At 48.9% G+C, this 17602-nt stretch overlaps 4 protein-coding genes across 4 annotated transcripts; 1 reads left to right on the top strand and 3 right to left on the bottom strand.

The window, feature by feature from the left end:
• Positions 1-410: 410 nt before the first annotated feature.
• FPOAC1_004719 (uncharacterized protein) lies at positions 411-1018 on the top strand (the record flags this gene model as incomplete). The annotated part of the gene is made up of 4 exons (XM_044849260.1): positions 411-447; positions 549-660; positions 766-863; positions 918-1018. The coding sequence occupies 4 exons, from the start codon at positions 411-413 to the stop codon at positions 1016-1018; spliced, it is 348 nt and encodes a 115-aa protein (XP_044707970.1).
• Positions 1019-1754: 736 nt separating this feature from the next.
• Positions 1755-5151, bottom strand: FPOAC1_004720 (uncharacterized protein; the record flags this gene model as incomplete). The annotated part of the gene is made up of 2 exons (XM_044849261.1): positions 1755-2120; positions 2341-5151. The coding sequence occupies 2 exons, from the start codon at positions 5149-5151 to the stop codon at positions 1755-1757; spliced, it is 3177 nt and encodes a 1058-aa protein (XP_044707971.1).
• A 1117-nt stretch (positions 5152-6268) lies between these two features.
• On the bottom strand, positions 6269-9054 carry ACU6 (Phosphoenolpyruvate carboxykinase (ATP); the record flags this gene model as incomplete). The annotated part of the gene is made up of 6 exons (XM_044849262.1): positions 6269-7612; positions 8292-8325; positions 8409-8575; positions 8634-8709; positions 8765-8813; positions 8952-9054. 6 exons carry the CDS (start codon positions 9052-9054, stop codon positions 6269-6271), a joined length of 1773 nt encoding a protein of 590 aa, XP_044707972.1.
• A 5390-nt stretch (positions 9055-14444) lies between these two features.
• SUP35 (translation termination factor GTPase eRF3) lies at positions 14445-16845 on the bottom strand (the record flags this gene model as incomplete). Its single annotated transcript, XM_044849263.1, has 3 exons — positions 14445-14498; positions 14699-16437; positions 16509-16845. The coding sequence occupies 3 exons, from the start codon at positions 16843-16845 to the stop codon at positions 14445-14447; spliced, it is 2130 nt and encodes a 709-aa protein (XP_044707973.1).
• Between the last annotated feature and the right edge of the window lie 757 nt (positions 16846-17602).

Below are 17602 nucleotides of genomic sequence, written 5' to 3' on the forward strand. Positions count from 1 at the left end.
TGTCACTGTCGTGGACTGGTCAAAGTTGCTGGTGTGTTATAATATGTATGCCTATGCTGGATATCAAAGGGTTGTGACCCCTGTACGTAAAATATTATTATATCGGCATATCTTTTCGTATGATGGCAATTAGAAGACTAGAAAATGGAAGCCTCTTCTACTATGTACATAATCTTCATCATGATCCTCTGTCGCCCTTGTACATAGTAAGTTGTAAGTCAACGTGTGGGTAATAGTATATTCATTTCCCTTTTAGGCAGGTCGAAATCCTACGCCACGCTACCCCATTCGAGGAAGCGCCACAACGCAAGCCTCACCCCAGTCCAATTGACTCGACAGGTCGCGCGAGCTAAGAGGTAATTGCGACAACCACCGACCAAGCACCACTTCTCATCACCACAACAGCAAAGATGTCGCCTCCCAAAGACCCCAGAAGAACTGACCTCAGTAAGTACCACGTCTAGTACGCTCGGCGAGAAGCTGTGCGCAAACTTCAAGCGTCATGCAATTGTCACAATTGCGACCGGCAAGCTAACTTAATGACACAGTCGTACCTTACCAAGAGCCTAAGAGCTCGGGCGAGTCGACCGATATCTCCTCCACAATGTCTACCACCCTTCCTATGGCGGCCATGTTCACGCGCAACAAGCTTGTGGGATGGTATGTAGCCTGATTGATTTCTGATGGCCGCGGAGACATGGCGCGATAACGACGAAGTCATGCAAGATATGCAGCCGGATTGCTAACGACTTTTGATATGAACAGGGCCTCGGTCGTTTTCTCCATTCAGAGCTGGCTCGGCGAGAGCGAGGATTCCAAAAAGAACTCCACCACCCCTGGATACTTTTCTGTCGGCATGTCAAGTATGTTTCCACCATACATCCTACAATACGAACACGATGTCTAACGAAGCGCAGTTATGGCTCTTGTTGTTACTTATCTACCTATCTTCCTCCCTCCCGTCGGCGGAAAACAGGCTTCTGGCACCGAAGCCCCTGCTCCCGTTCCCCTAGCATAATTAAGCCGTGGGTTGCTCAAGAAGAAATGTATAATAGCGGGTAATCCGTGCAAGAACAGGCGGAGGTCATGTTATCTAAGATTAATTGTCATGGAGCGTTATCTTTTTCTATCTCAAGTCCAACACAAATCTCTGAACAGGGAAATGTTTGGACAACTGTGAAGTCCTCTCTGTGATAATGGGCAGACTCAAGGCCGGCACGTTTTACTTATATCTTCGTTGGAAACTTTGTCTGTCATGTCCAGGAAGTACATTACCTTGATACTCTAACTCACCTCGACAACTCATAGTATCTCACAACGTCATGACCGTTTGCCATCTTGCACATTTCGTCATGCCCCGATCCGAAGAAATAAGATAGAAAATGCATGTACCTTATTCAGCGGTTAGGTAAAAGAAAAGATGACCTTTGAGCTATAGAATATATATGTAAATGGACCTGAAGTATGGTCTAAATAGCATAGACTGACCTACTAATTTCGTCTCTTATGTCTTCAGCAGCTAACCTTTCAGTACCTTAGGGCGAGGCATGCTTCCATTGTGAATCAGAGCTGATGCATACAAGTCAAGTGAGAATGATAATAGAGATTCAAATCATTAAATCATGTACCATAAAATCTCGCAGCCTTCCAAAACGCCGTTCCTTCCCTTTCTAGAGCATACGTATAGTCATTATAGTGAGACAAAGCTAGAAGCGGCTTCCGTGCACTTCGTTATAGCTTTGCCTAATAGCATTCTACCATCTTCGACCGTAGATAGAGCTCTCTTCCTTCTTGAGCCGCCTCTGCGTTGGGGCCGCTATCATGTTTCTACGGCCGCTGCCATCAAAGCTAATACCGGCCACACTGGAGATGTCGGCGATTATGCTAGGGTTGTCTGCAGAAGAGCCTGGCTTGAAGAGGTTGATGATTTCGTTGAGGCCAAGCTTGAGGGCCTCCTTGCGCATACCACCCTCGATAGCCTGCTCGGCGAGTTCACGCTTCTTATCTTGTAATTCGAGGATGCGTTCCTCGACTGTTTTGGATACAGTGAGTTTGTAAATGATGACATCGACGGTCTGTGTGAGGCGGTGAACACGATCGATAGCTTGTTCTTCCACAAACTAGAAATATGTTAGCATTTTACTAGGGAAGGAAGAGAAGAGGGAGGAGGAGGCCTAAAGGTATCAGAAGAGTTGACCGCTAGAAGCATAAGAGACGAAATTAGTAGGCCAGTTTAGACTAATTAGACTACACTTCTTAGGCCACTTATTTTTATACCCTCAGACCTAGAAAGCCAACTTTCTGCTACCCACTAGGGAGGAGGAGAGGGGGGGGGCATACTGGATTCCAGAAAGGCTCGAGGATAACAACTCTGGTCGCCGCTGTGAGGTTGAGTCCTAAACTACCGCACTTCAAACTACACAGCAGGATTCGCGTCTCAGGATCGCTCCTTAACTTTCGCAAGCTTTCCTCTCGCTCATCATTCTTCATGCTACCATCGTACCGAACGAAGTTGAACCGCTCCTTACGAAAGAAGGGTTCCACCAGGTTAAGCATTGAGGTGAATTGGGAGAAAACAATAAATTTGTGTTCCTTGACTTCATTCTGGAGGATCTTGATGAGTTCTCGAATCTTTGCGGAAGCGAGGACTTGTGGAGAGTCGGGGTCGCGTGAAGGATAGAAGACACTGTCATCTTCATCAGAAGACGCGTCAGATGAATCAAAATCGGACTCAGATCCCGATCCGGAGTCAGCAGTTGTATCTGCCTCTGTGTCTGCAGTCGTTTTGTCTGCAGCTTTGGATGCTCTATCATCCAGTGTCTGTGCGGCCATGCGCTTCGTAAGATCGGTTAGAGACGCCAAAGAGTCATCGGAGTCAGAGTCAGAGGCATCGCCACCCTCTTGGTAAGGGTTGTCGGTGGTTTCGTCGTTCTCAATAAAACTGCTCAAGTTACTCTTGTCTTCGAGCTTACTCTCCTCGTCCTCAGAGTCTTCAGGGCCTATAGAATCGCCCCCACCTTCGGCATTTTCGTCTTCTTCGCCACCAGCCTTTCCAAGGTGAAGTGAGCCTTGTTCATCTTCTGGAACGAGCCATGAACCTTCGGCTTCTTCCTCCTCGTCACTATCCGAGGTAGCGTTGCGGTTTCGGGGCTTTCGGGCGGTCTTCTGTGGTGACAATGCATCCTCGTCATCGCTGTCGACAACAGCGTTTCGGTTGCGAGGTCGTCTCGAGGTCGCCTTGTGGGACTCATCATCATCATTATCGACTTCGACAATTTCCCTATTGACAAACTTTCGATCGACGACATTCTTTCTGAGCCCTTTCTTTTTCTTTTCTTTCTTGCCCTTGCCCTTGCCCTTGGACTTGGACTTGGACTTCTTTGACTTCTTACGTCGTTCAGGCTGCTCCGCTCGCTCATGGTCGTTAAAATATGCCAGGTCGGCGCGACATTCAGAGCAGATGTCTTTGCCTGATTTGTTATCTTCACTACTCAAACCTCGACCACAGATATTGCAATCCTTGGAGACAATGCCCATCCCAGCGAACATATCAGCCATAGAATCGATGTCTGCCTCCTGGTTCTTCTGAGTAGAACCTATCGACATTGCATCCTTATCCTTCTCTAGCTTGCCTTCCACAAGTTTGGGATGGTTACAAGCTTGTCGAAGTCGGAGCAATAGAGTCAAGGCATTAGCGTAATTGACTTTGCCTTGTAACATCTGATCCTCAAGACTTCGGTCTGCTCGGGCTGCTAGTCGATCATAAAATTTGCGCTCTGCTGGCGATAGCTCAGCCGCCACAGTGACGACCTTGCGCTCGGTAACCTTGAAACCAGTCGAGGAGCCTTCGCCCTTAGCTGAAGGCTTGCCACCAGGGTTAAGGGCGCCATCTTCCTTGAGGATATCTTTAGTTCTTCGCTTCATGAAGCATCTGAGAAGGCTGTGTAGTCTTCGAATGGCAATGTGACCTCGGCCGTTCTTCAGAGGCAGATCAATATGCTCCTTCCATTCCTTGAGATTATCGTAAGGTCGAATACGGAGGAACTTAATGAGAGATTGGAGTTCATCAAGATTGTTTTGCATGGGTGTACCGGATAAACACCATCGATACTCCGAACTCAAGGCGTAACATGCCTTTGTGGCTTTTGCGTTTCGGTTCTTGACGGTATGGGCTTCATCCAGGACGACTCGCCACCAGTGCAGGCCGAAACAGCCCGCCTTCAATCCATTCTCGGCATCAGATGAGTTTCCATGCTCGGAGACCAGAATTTGGTAGGTTGTAATAACAACGTCGTAAACGGCAAGATCTTTAAATCTTTTGGTGCGGTTGGGCCCATGATGGACACAAACTTTGAGGCCATGAGTCTTTTCCACTTTATCCTTAATCTCGTGTTCCCATTGACGAATCAGAGCCAGGGGCGCCACCACAAGTGTTGTCTTTTCAATCGTTTCAAAGTGTTTCTTCCAGCCAGGAGCGTTCTTAGCTGGCTTCTGGTTGGTGAGGATGAGCGAGATGGTTTGAAGAGTCTTTCCAAGACCCATATCGTCGGCAAGGATACCTCCCTTAGGCACCCTTCCTCGTTTCACAGGACCTAGTTCTCGTCCCCGCATCCATTCAACACCTTCGACTTGATGAGGCAGCAACTTGACCTTGAGGCCATCTATTGTGCCGTCTTTGGCATCTTTTGTTGCTTCTGGTTTCTTCTCGCCATTGCTTTCTCCGCCATCCTCCCCGCCTTCCTCTTCGCCCTCTTCCATGCCTCCCTCAAGTAGGGCCTTTAAATCGGCGCTTGCCTTGGCAGGGTCTGTATAAAAGGTCTCCTCGCCGCCGTAGTTTCTGGAGGGCGCATACGAAGATGCGACTGGTGGTGCAGGTGGAGCATCTGAGCTAAACATCGGCAACGATGGCGCCCTTCGGTCGTGATATGTAGGGCCTCTAGGGCCTGTGATTTTGGTACCGCTGTTGCTGAGATGGTGTTCAGGCCGGGTCTTCTGCCTTATAAAAGGGTCTGCTCTCTGCTTACGAGAGGACATCATCTTGGTAGGATGGCCAAATGTGGGAGTGCTGGTAGCGCCAGTGATAAGGGCGGTGATGTCGTCGTCGGGAGAGGGCTCGCGAGGTGCCCTCGGGGGCGCACGTTCGTTCACCATGTTCAAATCGATGAGATGGCTGATAAGTAACAGAAAAGTTAGCCTCTGAGCTTCAAGGCATAAAAGTAAATAGCCTAAGAGTGTAGTCACAATAACACAAACTGGCTTAATTTCTTGCCTTTATGCCGCCAACTTTTCTGATGCTTAGTAGTGTTAGGTTGACGCGGGGCAGTTTTGGACAAGTTGAAAGCCGTTAAGTAAGGGTAAGGAACTTTGTATGATATATCTAGCGTGGTGGGGTCCGTGTCCCCTGGATCTGTGTGTCAAAAAATACCGAGCAGTTATGGGCCAGCAGTCAATCAAAATTGTCTTGTAATTTATGATACCCCTCATTGGTTACTGGGGCAACTAATTATGTCATTTAGCGATAAACGGCTTTGAAACCAGGTAACCCCACGATACTATTCAATTCCCTACTGGGTAGCAGAAAAGTTGGCTTCCTAGGTCTTAGAGTGCAAAAATAAACAGCCTAAGAGGTCTGGCCTAAGTAGAATAAGCTGACCTACTAATTTCGTCCCTTATGCTTCTAGCGGCCAAGTCTTCTGACACCCTGAGGGTTCCCTATTAAATGCTGTATAGTAGATTGCCTCACCTTCGGGCTATGAGGAAATTAGGTACTAATCTCCTGTGATACAACAAACATCGAAAGTTGATAGAGAAGAAATCTAAATGAGCCATCGCCGGCGCAAAGCCATGCGATTCGAGGAGTTGGAAGTATGGCTTGGTATTCCAACTCGCGGGCAATCCTCTCCGTCCATTCTCCAGAAATCGAAACCTATCATAAAAACATTTCGATTCTCGGATGTGAGTAATGATGATAAAGCAGTGCTGATACTCCGTCGTGTTACTGACATTCTTTCAAACATTCACAAGAGACAGATAGGAAACAAAAGTGTAGTAGATATATACTTTTCTATTGCAGAATCGTAAACCTGTTCATGCTTACATTACATACAATTTCATGCCATGTAAAAGAAAACTCTTTCAGATATATAAAAAAAGAGGGCAGCCGGTTCATGGCCGCCATGTAATGACGCCGGACCCAAATGGTAAACAGTTGCTCAAATTCATCACAAAAAAAGATCGCTTTCCCTTTTTTCCCTTCTTACATTCTTCCTTAGACGACGGGGCCGGCCTTGACGACATCCTCGGTGGCCTCGCTCTCGTACTTGGCGAAGTTCTCGCGGAAGAGCTTGCCGAGCTTGACAACCTCGGTGTTGAAGCTGTCCTCGCCAGCGGTCCAAGCCTTGGAGGGGTTGAGGAGCTCTGAAGGAACGTTGGGGCAGGTCTTGGGGACCTGGAGGTTGAAGACACCGTAGTTCTCGTACTCAACGTTGGCGAGCTCGCCAGAGTGGATGGCGTCGAGGATGGCGCGGGTGTACTTGAGGGGGCATCGCTTGCCACCTTGAGCGAAACCGGCACCGACCCAGCCGGTGTTGAGGAGCCAGGCGTTGGCCTTGTGTGTCTCGATCTTGTCGGCAAGCATCTTCGCGTACTTCATGGGGTGCAGAGCAAGGAAGGGCTGAGCGAAGCAGCTGGAGAAGGTAGCCTGGGGCTCGGTGACGCCGTCCTCAGTACCGGCCATCTTGGAGGTGTAACCAGAGATGAAATGGAACATGGTCTGAGCGCTATCGAGCTTGGAGATAGGAGGCAGGACACCACGGGCATCGCAAGTGAGGAGGATGATGTTGGAGGGAGAGTTGGGGGAGAGGCAAGGAATCTTGGCGTTGGAGATGTACTCGATGGGGTAGGCGCATCGGGTGTTCTCAGTGAGGGTAGCGTCGTCGTAGTCAACCTCACGGGTAAGAGGGTCGAAGACAACGTTCTCGAGGACGGAACCGTATCGGATAGCGCCGTAGATATCGGGCTCCTTCTCAGCAGACAGGCCAATGGTCTTAGCGTAGCAACCGCCCTCGATGTTGAAAACACCGTTGTCAGACCAGCAGTGCTCGTCGTCACCAATGAGAGCTCGGTTGGGGTCGGCGGAGAGAGTGGTCTTGCCAGTTCCAGAGAGACCGAAGAAAAGAGTGACATCGCCGTTCTTGCCCTCGTTGGCGGAGGAGTGGAGGGTGAGGACGTTGTGCTTGATGGGCATCTCGTAGAAGAGAACAGTGAAGACTCCTTTTTTCATTTCACCAGCGTACTCAGTACCGAGGATGACCATCTCCTTCTGCTCGAAGTTGATGGCAACTGATGTACCGGAGGTCATACCCTCGGTGTATCGGTTGGCAGGGAACTTGCCAGCATTGTAGATTGTGTAGTCAGGGTGGAAGTCCTTGAGCTCCTCTCGTGTAGGTCGGATAAGCATGTTTCGCATGAAGAGAGCATGGTAGGCGCGGGCGCAGATAACTCGGACCTTGATGCGGTACTTCTCGTCCCAGCCGGCAAAACCGTCGATGACATAGATACGGCTTCGGGTGTTGAGGTAGTCGACAGCACGTTCTCGGTTGATCTTCCAGACCTGTAGTGATTATTTTGTCAGCCAATGTTTAATGGAAAGGTTATGCGATCAATGAAATCATTCGGGAAAGGAGCTCCGGCCGCCATTCCATAACAGGTTAAAGGCAGCCGGGTCGGAAGAAATCGTAGGCGGGAATAAAAGAGGGGCATAACACGGTGGTCGGGACAGACGTCTCGGACTGAGTCCGCAGGCAATTGCCAGAGAGGAAAGTGAGCGTGTGAGAACTGAGACTGCGGGGTCAAGATTGCCGACCCCATGACGCGCCACCCCGGAACGACCAGGGGACCAAGCCAAGCGAACAGGTACCATGGCGTTAAGCCAATGAACCGCTAGAGAACCACTCGGCCAGACCTGTACCAACCAGCGACCAGGCAATTGGGTAAGAGAATAAGCACCAGTGGACAGACCGTCAAAGCCATGACGCCCATGCTGCGGGTATCCTCGGGGAAGATCTAATTGCAAGATTCTGGTCGCTGGAATGGACAAAGCCGTCCCGTCGGTCTAGACAATTTGTTTGATTCGGTTCGCTCGTCTCGTTATTGTCAAGCTTGTGATATTGGCAATTCTTCTGTGACCGAGATCGGAAGAGAAAAGTCCCAATATCACAGCAAGCAAGTCTCGATGATGTGGTCGGATATAATGTGCAATGTGCTTAGGCAGAGCGCCAAATGTTTCTTACCTCAGGAGTCATGGGCTTGTTGACAGGTCCCCACCTATTAATTTTTTGTTAGCTGTCTGATGACCACGACTCATGCACACGACAATGGAACTCTATTGCCGGGTTTTTGTGTCATACCAAATGTTGTCCTTGGAAGAAGGCTCCTCGACAATTCGCTTGTCAAGAGGAGATCGACCAGTCTTAGCACCAGAGTAGGCAGTCAGGGCACCGCTAGATGTGATAGCGGTACCAGTCTCGTAGACAAGAGCATCCTCGTAGAGGGCAGCGACTGAAGGGTTGGGGATCTGAGTAGTGCCATGTTAGTGACGGCTATTTTTAAATGGTTCGTAAAATGTTTCTTACAATAGCGACACGGTCGTAGTCGATGTGAGCCTTGTCGTGAAGCTCCTGTTCCAGCTCGGTGTGCTCCTGGTGAGGACTGAAACCTATGTTAGTGGACATGCGCAGACATGTGCATATAACGGGAAACATACGTAACACCGGTAGGGTGGAGAGAAGTCTTGTTAACGTTGTTGGGAAGCACTGCGACAGGGTCAGTATTGTGTTTTGGTCTTGTGTGATGATATGAATTGGGCGTAGTGATTTGATCATGGGAATGACAGGTTTGTGTGGGGGCATCATGACAAGTCGATCAAGGGGTGAAGTGAAGACAAGACTCACTCTTGAAAAAATCGGTTCCTGAAGCCTGGATGTTTGAGCCTGGACCTTTGATGAAAGTTGTATTTGAATAGAGAGAAACAGTTTTGAGGACGGGGTCACTCATGGCTTTTATAAAAGCTTCACGAGCAGCTTGAGATTTGAAAGTGAACGCCCTGGGGTGCGCTATACAAGGTGTGACCCTCCGCAAACTGGGCACTTTAGATAGTGCCCGTTTACCATGGCCAAAACCGAGGATGGAGTAGGATGGAGACGGATAGAGAGCTAGGCTCTGACTGGCAGAGACAAGCGCGTAGTGGATCCGACGAGGCGTTGCAGGTGACGGGCACGATATTAAGTCGGAAGAGATTCCTTGGTACAAGGACAAGGTCAAGGTGACGGTGACGGGACGGGAAAGGTCATGATGAGGATGGTACAAGTGTACCCGACACAGTCTGGGAGCCAGCTTTACAATGGGTTGTTGCGGGACGGAAGGGGGTCACAAAACGTAACCCAAACCCCCGGTCCACGTCCGTCCAGACTCTTGACAAGAATGAGGGGAGAAAGCGTCAGAGTTTTGGCGGGGAGAATTGGACCAAGCTAAGCCCAGGCCAGGAAGATGCCGGAAGACGACGGTTCTTGGTTCAAGGAATTGTAAACAAACAAGATGAGTGGGTGGGTGAACGAATCGATGGATTCTTGAGACTGTCTTCGCTATGAATGATGCCGAACAACAGGTACAGTAACGCCCACTTGACGGTAAAAAGGATACTGAACGACACTGTATGTAGAAGACGGTAGGTATGTTGGTATGTCCCTAGGTACGTAGAGTCTCTTTTACCTCGCTACCGTTGCTGTTGCTGGTAGAAGCAAAGCAGATGATAGTCGGGTTGTTTGTATATTTGTATGCAAGTGCTAAAAGCTGTTAACAATGATGACGGTACCTGCCTATTTCTCTTCTGATATTCTTATATACGAGTCTACAATATTCAGAAAATTCACCAAACCACCACATGTTGCGATGCTGAGGGCTCTGTACGGGCCACCTCTCTTTTGACTGAATTTGTTAGAATATTCTTACAATTACTTGTGTCTAATAATTCTATATTGCAAAACCACAATCATCTTGGGATCGTATAGTTCAATCAGGAACAAATGTGTCGTCATGATCGTCGGTCCAGGACCCCAATCTAAAACATAACTGCGATTCAATACCCGCGATCTTCCGTAAGAAGAGACTCGGCTGCATTATCAATTACATACTGAATACCTCCCAGAACCCATTTCTACATGGATAAATTGTCATGCAGAAGATACATGATAGAATTTAATTAGAGTGAAAACTCTTCCTGCGATTCGTTGCTTTGTCAACGTGAATTCTCTTACATATTGAGTACCCCATAACATCCATGTTATCCACCGTAATCGGATCGCCTACCGTATATTACTGTATCGTACTGCGCCGACCTTACAGGACCTGGTAGGGGCCGAGTCCCCGGCTTCCCCTCATCCACACTTGATTACCATCGGGGCCGTACGGGGTATAACAAGAGCTACTGCTAGGCCAGTCAAGCTTGTACGGACATTGAATTCCTTAGAGTTTGGGGATTCTGTATGGGTGTAGTCCTGCAACCCTCTATGGGCTTTGTCGCAAGGCAGTTTGGCACGATCCTGACATGGACAATGATTATTTCCTCTCTTGCTGGCCTACCTGCCTGCTTTCTCGAATAGTACACGGCTGTGGGGATGCAAAGATTTTAATTCATTGGCTACATCGTCAAGGATGACGACGGGACACAATGACACCCAAAAGGTGGGTGGACATCGTGAAGTACTTCGTCTTGGACGACGAGGCCAAGACTGTGGAGGCGGGAAGCCTGGCTGCAGCATCAATAATTTTTACGTACTGTAATGCAAATGCTAGTCAATGCCTTTTGAGTTACAGGTCAGCCGACATAACAAATTAAAAATACAGCCAGAGCTTCCATTCGTAATCCAGAGTCTAGCCAATGTACAAAGGTACACTAGGCATGTCAAGATCATGGGGAAACAAGCTTGCCAAGGCCGCGTACTGGATGAGGGCGGTCAGGACTGAAAAGGGAATAACCTTGAGTCAAAGGAGCTAGGGCTGAGTTTGAAATTGTGGAGAGAAAAGGGAGATGAACAGGAGATGGAGAAAAAAAGCAAAGAGAAAAAAACGACACCGAGCCTCACCCCAGGCCCAGCTCAGTATACGATGCATTCTTTGTCTGTGCTGCTAAAACTTATCGGTCAGCAGACAGCAATAACAGGGAGGCAGTGGATACGGCATGGAGAGAAGAGGCATTGCTATCGACGCTAGATCCATTAACGAAAAATTCAAAGGCAATGCAAAAGTTGTTAGTTTGGTGCCTGTACGTAGCATGGCTATTCCCGGTTGTTGATAGTGTAAGCGAGCATTCGTACTATACCTACATTCTGTCATACACACTTGAGGTAAGCAAGGACGGGCAATATAATAAAGATAAGTGCTACAACTCATAGTCATTAAGCCATTATATTTATGTTCGAAGTAGAAAGTCTCTTCGTAGGTATCTAATTGAAAGATTTGAAGTGCCTGCCTCATCACTTACCCTGGGGTTGTCGTTGTTAATGTTACCCTACGATCTACTAGCTCCAAGTACTCTGACAACATCAAAGTACTATCACATATAAACAACATAGACGTATACATGCTCTCCATTAGTACTGAGGACTTCGGGCATTAACTTCTGCAGGTGCCAATACAGATTCCTTTTTGGGTACGAGGTTGGTACATATCAATCTTTAATTTCCTTCCTAAAACTCAAGTTCACACGGAGAAAAGTCCTTGTCTAAAGCATGTGTTTGTTATCTCAGTTGACCAATAGTTGGCATCAGCGATTTCCAAGTCACCATCTGCAACTGGATCTATTTCTAGGTCAATACATACATATATATGGTGAGAGTCGGGCACTGAGCGCAGCATACGGACAGAGTACGAGGACAAAACTTCTGAGACTCTACCTATTTCCGTCACCACATGGCGCCTAGGTAGTGTTCAGCTTTGAGTAATGTGGAGGCTTCTAGACTGCGTTCTTACCTTCGCTTGGGTTTTTCGACCATGAATCTGGGGACATCTACTTTTGGAACAGACGGTCCACATGACTCTCGTTACCGAGTCAAAACCAGTCACGATTTAGAGAAGAAAATTCCAACCAACTCCTTGCTACAAGACACTTGTACCCAGGCTCAGGTAATCTTCGTGGTTTGGATCCCGGTTTGACTGATCCCCTGGACTAGAGACTTGCTCGCCCCGCAACTCGGACTTGACAGTGCCGGTCGTCGCGCAAAATAAAAGACCAAAAACAAAAGTCACGATAATAATGCGAATAGATTACCGTCAGTAGCCTCTTTCTTGGGGTCTGGGTGACGTACAGACCTTGAACTTGCATTCCCCTGTTGCACTTTTCAAGCTGCGTCTCTCCACACGACTCCGTATTTCGACAAAGCTAGCATATAAACAAGTCTGATTGGCTAGATTCTCACCTTGAAAATAGACACACCCTAGACACCTCTCCAAGCGCTCACCTTGTCAGGAACCGTGCTCTGAGTGTTCCGACATCATCCGAACCTCCGTTTCTGACCGTTTTCCTTTTCCTGCCCAGAGCCTCCATCATGAAATATGTACGTTCCCGCGGCTGGCCAAGAACCGTGTGGGGAACTGGGGTTGACCTGCGGGGACAGACGGACTGGTTGCTGGCTGGAAGCGGCCCAGCGGATCGGGAGTTGGGGGCGTGCCAGATGAGATACGGTATAGAAGAATGCGGCAAGCTGCTATGTACCACTTCTCGGTGAGTAAAAGCTTGCGACAGAATAATCTCGTTGTAGAAATCTCCTCGGAAGGTTACCGAGAGGCCGGAGGTGCACGGAAGATTGTGAAAACCATTAGGCGGGTCAGTTTTGCATGCTGATGAATTGAGGCTGGCGAAATACTGATTTCATATTATTATTACCATGATTGCGCTTGAACGATATGAGCTACCTAGTCTAGCCAGTATCAAAGGCGTTAGTGAGGCGCGTTCTGCGATCCATGGGAATTTGACGACCCGACGGGAAAGAATATCAGTACTTCTGAGACGAGAACCGAAACGGGAGTAATCGTCATGAAGGTCTATCCGTTATCACCAGCCTATTATTCGATCAGAGATGATGAGAACTGCAGGTGAGACCAAACAAGGGGCATGCAGCACAGGCATGGGCAAGGTGAGCGGGCGAGTGGTTGGCATCGCGTACCGGAGGCATACGGAGGAAACGGAGCCGACTGACGGGATACAGTAGTCAGGAAGTTAACCGAAACTTAAACAACGGTACAGAGTAGTAAGTCGGGTGTGACATTACAAAACCTCCATGCCCATGCCCATGCCCATATACATGGCACCGTACGGGGATCCGCAACCGCAACCGCACCCGCAATCTACTCTTCCCCATGTTCATCCCGGATCTTCATTTGAGATCTCGACGATAACTGTCTGTCTCAAGAACGCTGTCTTGGGCCGTCCCGGCTTTTTCTCGTGCTCATGTCTCACTGATATTTTTTCTGATCCTAACCATGATAAACTTGTGATTCTATTAGCAAGCCAATTGGGTTTCCGTCCCGTCCCGTCCCAGTTACCTAACTGACTTCGGAGACCGTCCATAAAGACAAATATTCCTGTTTTCTATCTGGCACTCGAAACTGGGGTCACTCAAGGGCGGATCAAGGCCTAGAATATGCATTATCGTGATTTTATTCGCATCTCGGTGGGGTTTAAGTCGCCGGCTTTGTTGTTCCCTTTTCATGCATGGGTTGCCTCCCGACTGTACTTGCAAAACTCACGATAACAACTCGGACTGCCATTTTAGTTCGCTCTGTCCTTTTCTTGTCACTGTCATGGTCTAACTTGGATCCCTTATCAGTCTCCTTCGGCCAGACCTCTCATACGCGGCTAGTTCGCAGATTCGTCTTGCATGGTCATTCATCAACTGTATGTACCAGTCTCTGAACTCTCTTGTACCCCTGTTTGATATACCAGGGAAGAATTACGATGATGCCAAGTGCTTGTGTTTTGTCACTGTGCTCAATTCCATCTCACGAGCGTCTCCTGTTTACGTCTGTGTAGCACAAAAGGATGAGTGTCACCATATTTTCCTATCAAACTCCTTTTTGTTTCTTGGCTCTCTATATATACCTGAAGTTCAGGAAATGCACAACACCAAATTTACCACTATCCCTCCTTTTTGTGGCGTTGTTTTCAACGTCCTTCTGGTAACTAACAAGAGTGGCCTTTCTCGTCGTATGAATACTGACCTTGCATTTCTGGCAAGTATCTCCTCTCTTGGCGCCAAAAATGTGGTGACCGTGAAGATGACTGCGGTGTATGCCCGTCACATTTCCCCAGTCTTTTTGACAATGGTCACTATCCTTTTTGGTGTCACATAATTGTGTCCTAGCGTGATTCAAGAACAATCATTATTCATTTAAGCTTCGTCAGAGATGAGCTTCGTGATCTTGCCAATAGCGATGGTTTGTCCCTGTGTACATATTCAGTTAGTCGTCCGATTTCTTATATGATGAAAGCACTCCCCAAGACTCTTCCCACCACACCATGCTCGGTAGTGGTTCCTTTGCCCCTGGTTATCTGGGGACAAAGCCGGAAAAAAGTATGGGGTTAGCAGAATGGGGGAATGTGTCTAATGGATATCGCCACAGGGGTTGGGGTGAGTAAACCTACCTGGTCTCTCAGTGTGAATCGACCCATCTGGGGGTAGTCCTCAAACTTCTCCACGCACACAGCGCCTGCTCCGCCAATCACCTGCATGCGGGCGATAATGCTGTCGCCCTTCTTGGCGTGTGTAGGTGGGTTCTTGCTCTTGCGGTTGGTTCCCTTTTGGAGTTTGTGTAGAAGGCTAGCGAATGTCACTTCCTCAATGGCGGAGTGGACGTGAAGAACGCAGTTGAAGCCAGCGGTCAAGATACTCTTGAGCTCCAAAATACGGATTTGCGCCTCGAACTCAGTGACAGTGTGCACGAGTCGCTTTGGTGAGCACAGCACGAACCCGGGCAGGATGTCGTCCTCCTCGATACCCTTGAGTCTAATTCGCACTTGATCACCGCATTGAGCCAGCTGAACTTCATCTTCCTGCTCACCGTAGACAGCGGCAGCCTCAACACTTTGCTTGTTGGGCATCATGATCATGTTCATGCCCTTCTTGACAACACCAGCCTCAATCTTTCCCTCTACCATTGTACCAAGATCACGGTACTTGCCATTGACGGGTAACATGAAAGGAGCATTGACCTTACGCTCAAGCGCCTTCATGCTGTCGAGGTACTCGAGCAATGAGGGACCCTCCCACCAGGGAGCGTCTTCCTTGGGGATACGGGTCTTGATACCCTTCATCTGCTGAGCCGCAATAGGCAAGAAGTAAACGTCGTTCTTGAGGTTGTAACCGGTGCCCTTAAGAAACTGAGAGAGTTTGGATGTGCACTCGGTATATCGCTCTTGAGACCACTCTACAGTGGGGTCGTCCATCTTGTTAACGGCAACGATGAGCTTGTTGACACCCTGAGTCTTTGCAAGCATAGCATGCTCACGGGTCTGTCCACCACGCTCGAAACCAGTCTCATACTCACCCTTTCGGGCGGAAATAACTAGAATACCGACATCGGCCTGCGATGCGCCTCCAATCATGTTGGGGACGTACATCTTGTGACCGGGAGCATCAAGGATACTGTAACGACGCTTCTCGGTCTCGAAGAATCCACGTCCAACCTCGATAGTCTTTCCTTGTGTTCGCTCCTCCTTGTTCAAATCCATAACCCATGAAAGATACCAAGACTCACGACCCAATTCCTTGGCCTCTCTCTTGTACTTGTCCATGGTTCGCTCATCAACCATACCGGTGGCATACAAAATCGAACCACCCAGAGTTGACTTTCCGGCATCAACGTGTCCCATGAAGATGATGTTGACGTGCTCCTTGCCGTAAATTTCCTTGAGTGTTTCTTGATCGACATCGGCAGCCTGCTCCTTCTCGACAGCATCAATCTCTCGGGCAGCCGGCTTCTTCTCACCAGCAGTAGGGCTGTTGCGTCCAGAAGCAGGGCTCGGTGAAGTCTTGCCAGAAGTCTTAGTGCTGGCAGCCTTGCCGGCCTTCTCGCCTGTCTTCTCGATGGCCTTGGCGGCTGTGGCCTTTTGACCAGCCTCGGGCTTGTCATTTGGCTCAGCCTTGGGGGTTTCCTCCTGCTTGACGGGAGTGGCGGTACCGGATCCAGAGATGGAAAGAACCTTGGCTTTGGGCTTAGGGGCGGAAGTGTCGCCACTGATGCTAATCACCTTGGGCTTAGGAGCAGCAGCAGCGGGTTGGCTGGGAGCAGCAGGAGCATCGGCGGCAGGTCGCTGGGCAATCGTAGGGGCAGCGGGTTGCTGCTGTTGTTGTTGCTGCTGGCCATACTGAGGGTAGCCACCGCCTATATTATCTGTTAGTAAGTCATATAATGAACCCTGGTGATGGGCAAATTTTTCGGCACAAGTGTCATACCATAGCCTTGACCTTGGCCTTGGCTGTAGCCACCATAGCCCTGGTTGTACTGGCTGTAGCCCTGCTGAGCACCGCCGTATTGAGGGTAGTAGCCTTGCTGGTAGTATTGTTGCTGCTGCTGGTATTGAGGTGCGTATCCTCCGTATGCTTGCTGACCGGGCTGGAAAGAAGCGGCGCCTGGCGTGAAAGCGGCGGCACCAGGTTGGAAAGAGTTGATGCTTGGTTGGAAGCCGCCTTGCGCGGGGGCGGGGTTCATGTTAAGCTGCTGCTGAGCCTGCTGGGCGAGGTTCTCATCCTGAGCAGAAGGATCATCCTCCCAAGAGTTAGGGGTCGCCATTATGATGTGTTTAACGGCGGTAGAATGGGATATGTCGCGTTGTAGAGATGAGTGAAGGAGAGGAGAGGGTTTTGCGATCGGTCGTTGCGGTCTAATGGGGGTTGCGGATTTAAAAGGCCCTAGATATGCGGCCTGTTTTGTGGAAATTGGGGCTCGTTTTGATCACTCCAAGGTTAAAACAATGCCGAGTTCTTCGAAAAGTGGAATTAGATGCAAGGCACAGAGTAAGGGGACGGAACTCGATTCAGTATTCGTCCAAATTATAGATAATTGATGTAATCTTTAGGCAGCGAATAAGCCCAACGATGGTATTCTATGAATACGTTCCTTGTGCTCTGGTGGGGAGAGGCAAGGCGCCGGGCATTCAATCAGGTTGAGGTTAGGTTGTAAAAATCACTGCCCCACCATCAATCATGACGCTGAATTGCCTGGAAGGAAAAAAGTGTCAGGAGGGTAGAGGGGCAATTTAGTGGGCATCTACGGTGCGCAGTATTCATTTCGCACATACCAATACATCAATATTGGTAAGACGGAACAGGCAGAATCTTGTCTTGCAATGATTGTCGGCTTTATCCTTGAATTTTACGCCCAATGAATCGACCCCTCAGCCTTGTGAATTTTACTCTTGACTCGCCTTGACTCATCCTGTGCATGAAAACAAAGCCTTATGACGAACTGGGTAGCAACACCAGCCACCATGAGTCTCAGCACGTGCCATACAAATCGAGGGACATCCTGGTCTTCTGGCACTGTACTA

The sequence above is a fragment of the Fusarium poae genome, chromosome 2 (genome assembly GCF_019609905.1).
Source record: "Fusarium poae strain DAOMC 252244 chromosome 2, whole genome shotgun sequence".
In the NCBI taxonomy this organism is placed as follows: domain Eukaryota; kingdom Fungi; phylum Ascomycota; class Sordariomycetes; order Hypocreales; family Nectriaceae; genus Fusarium; species Fusarium poae.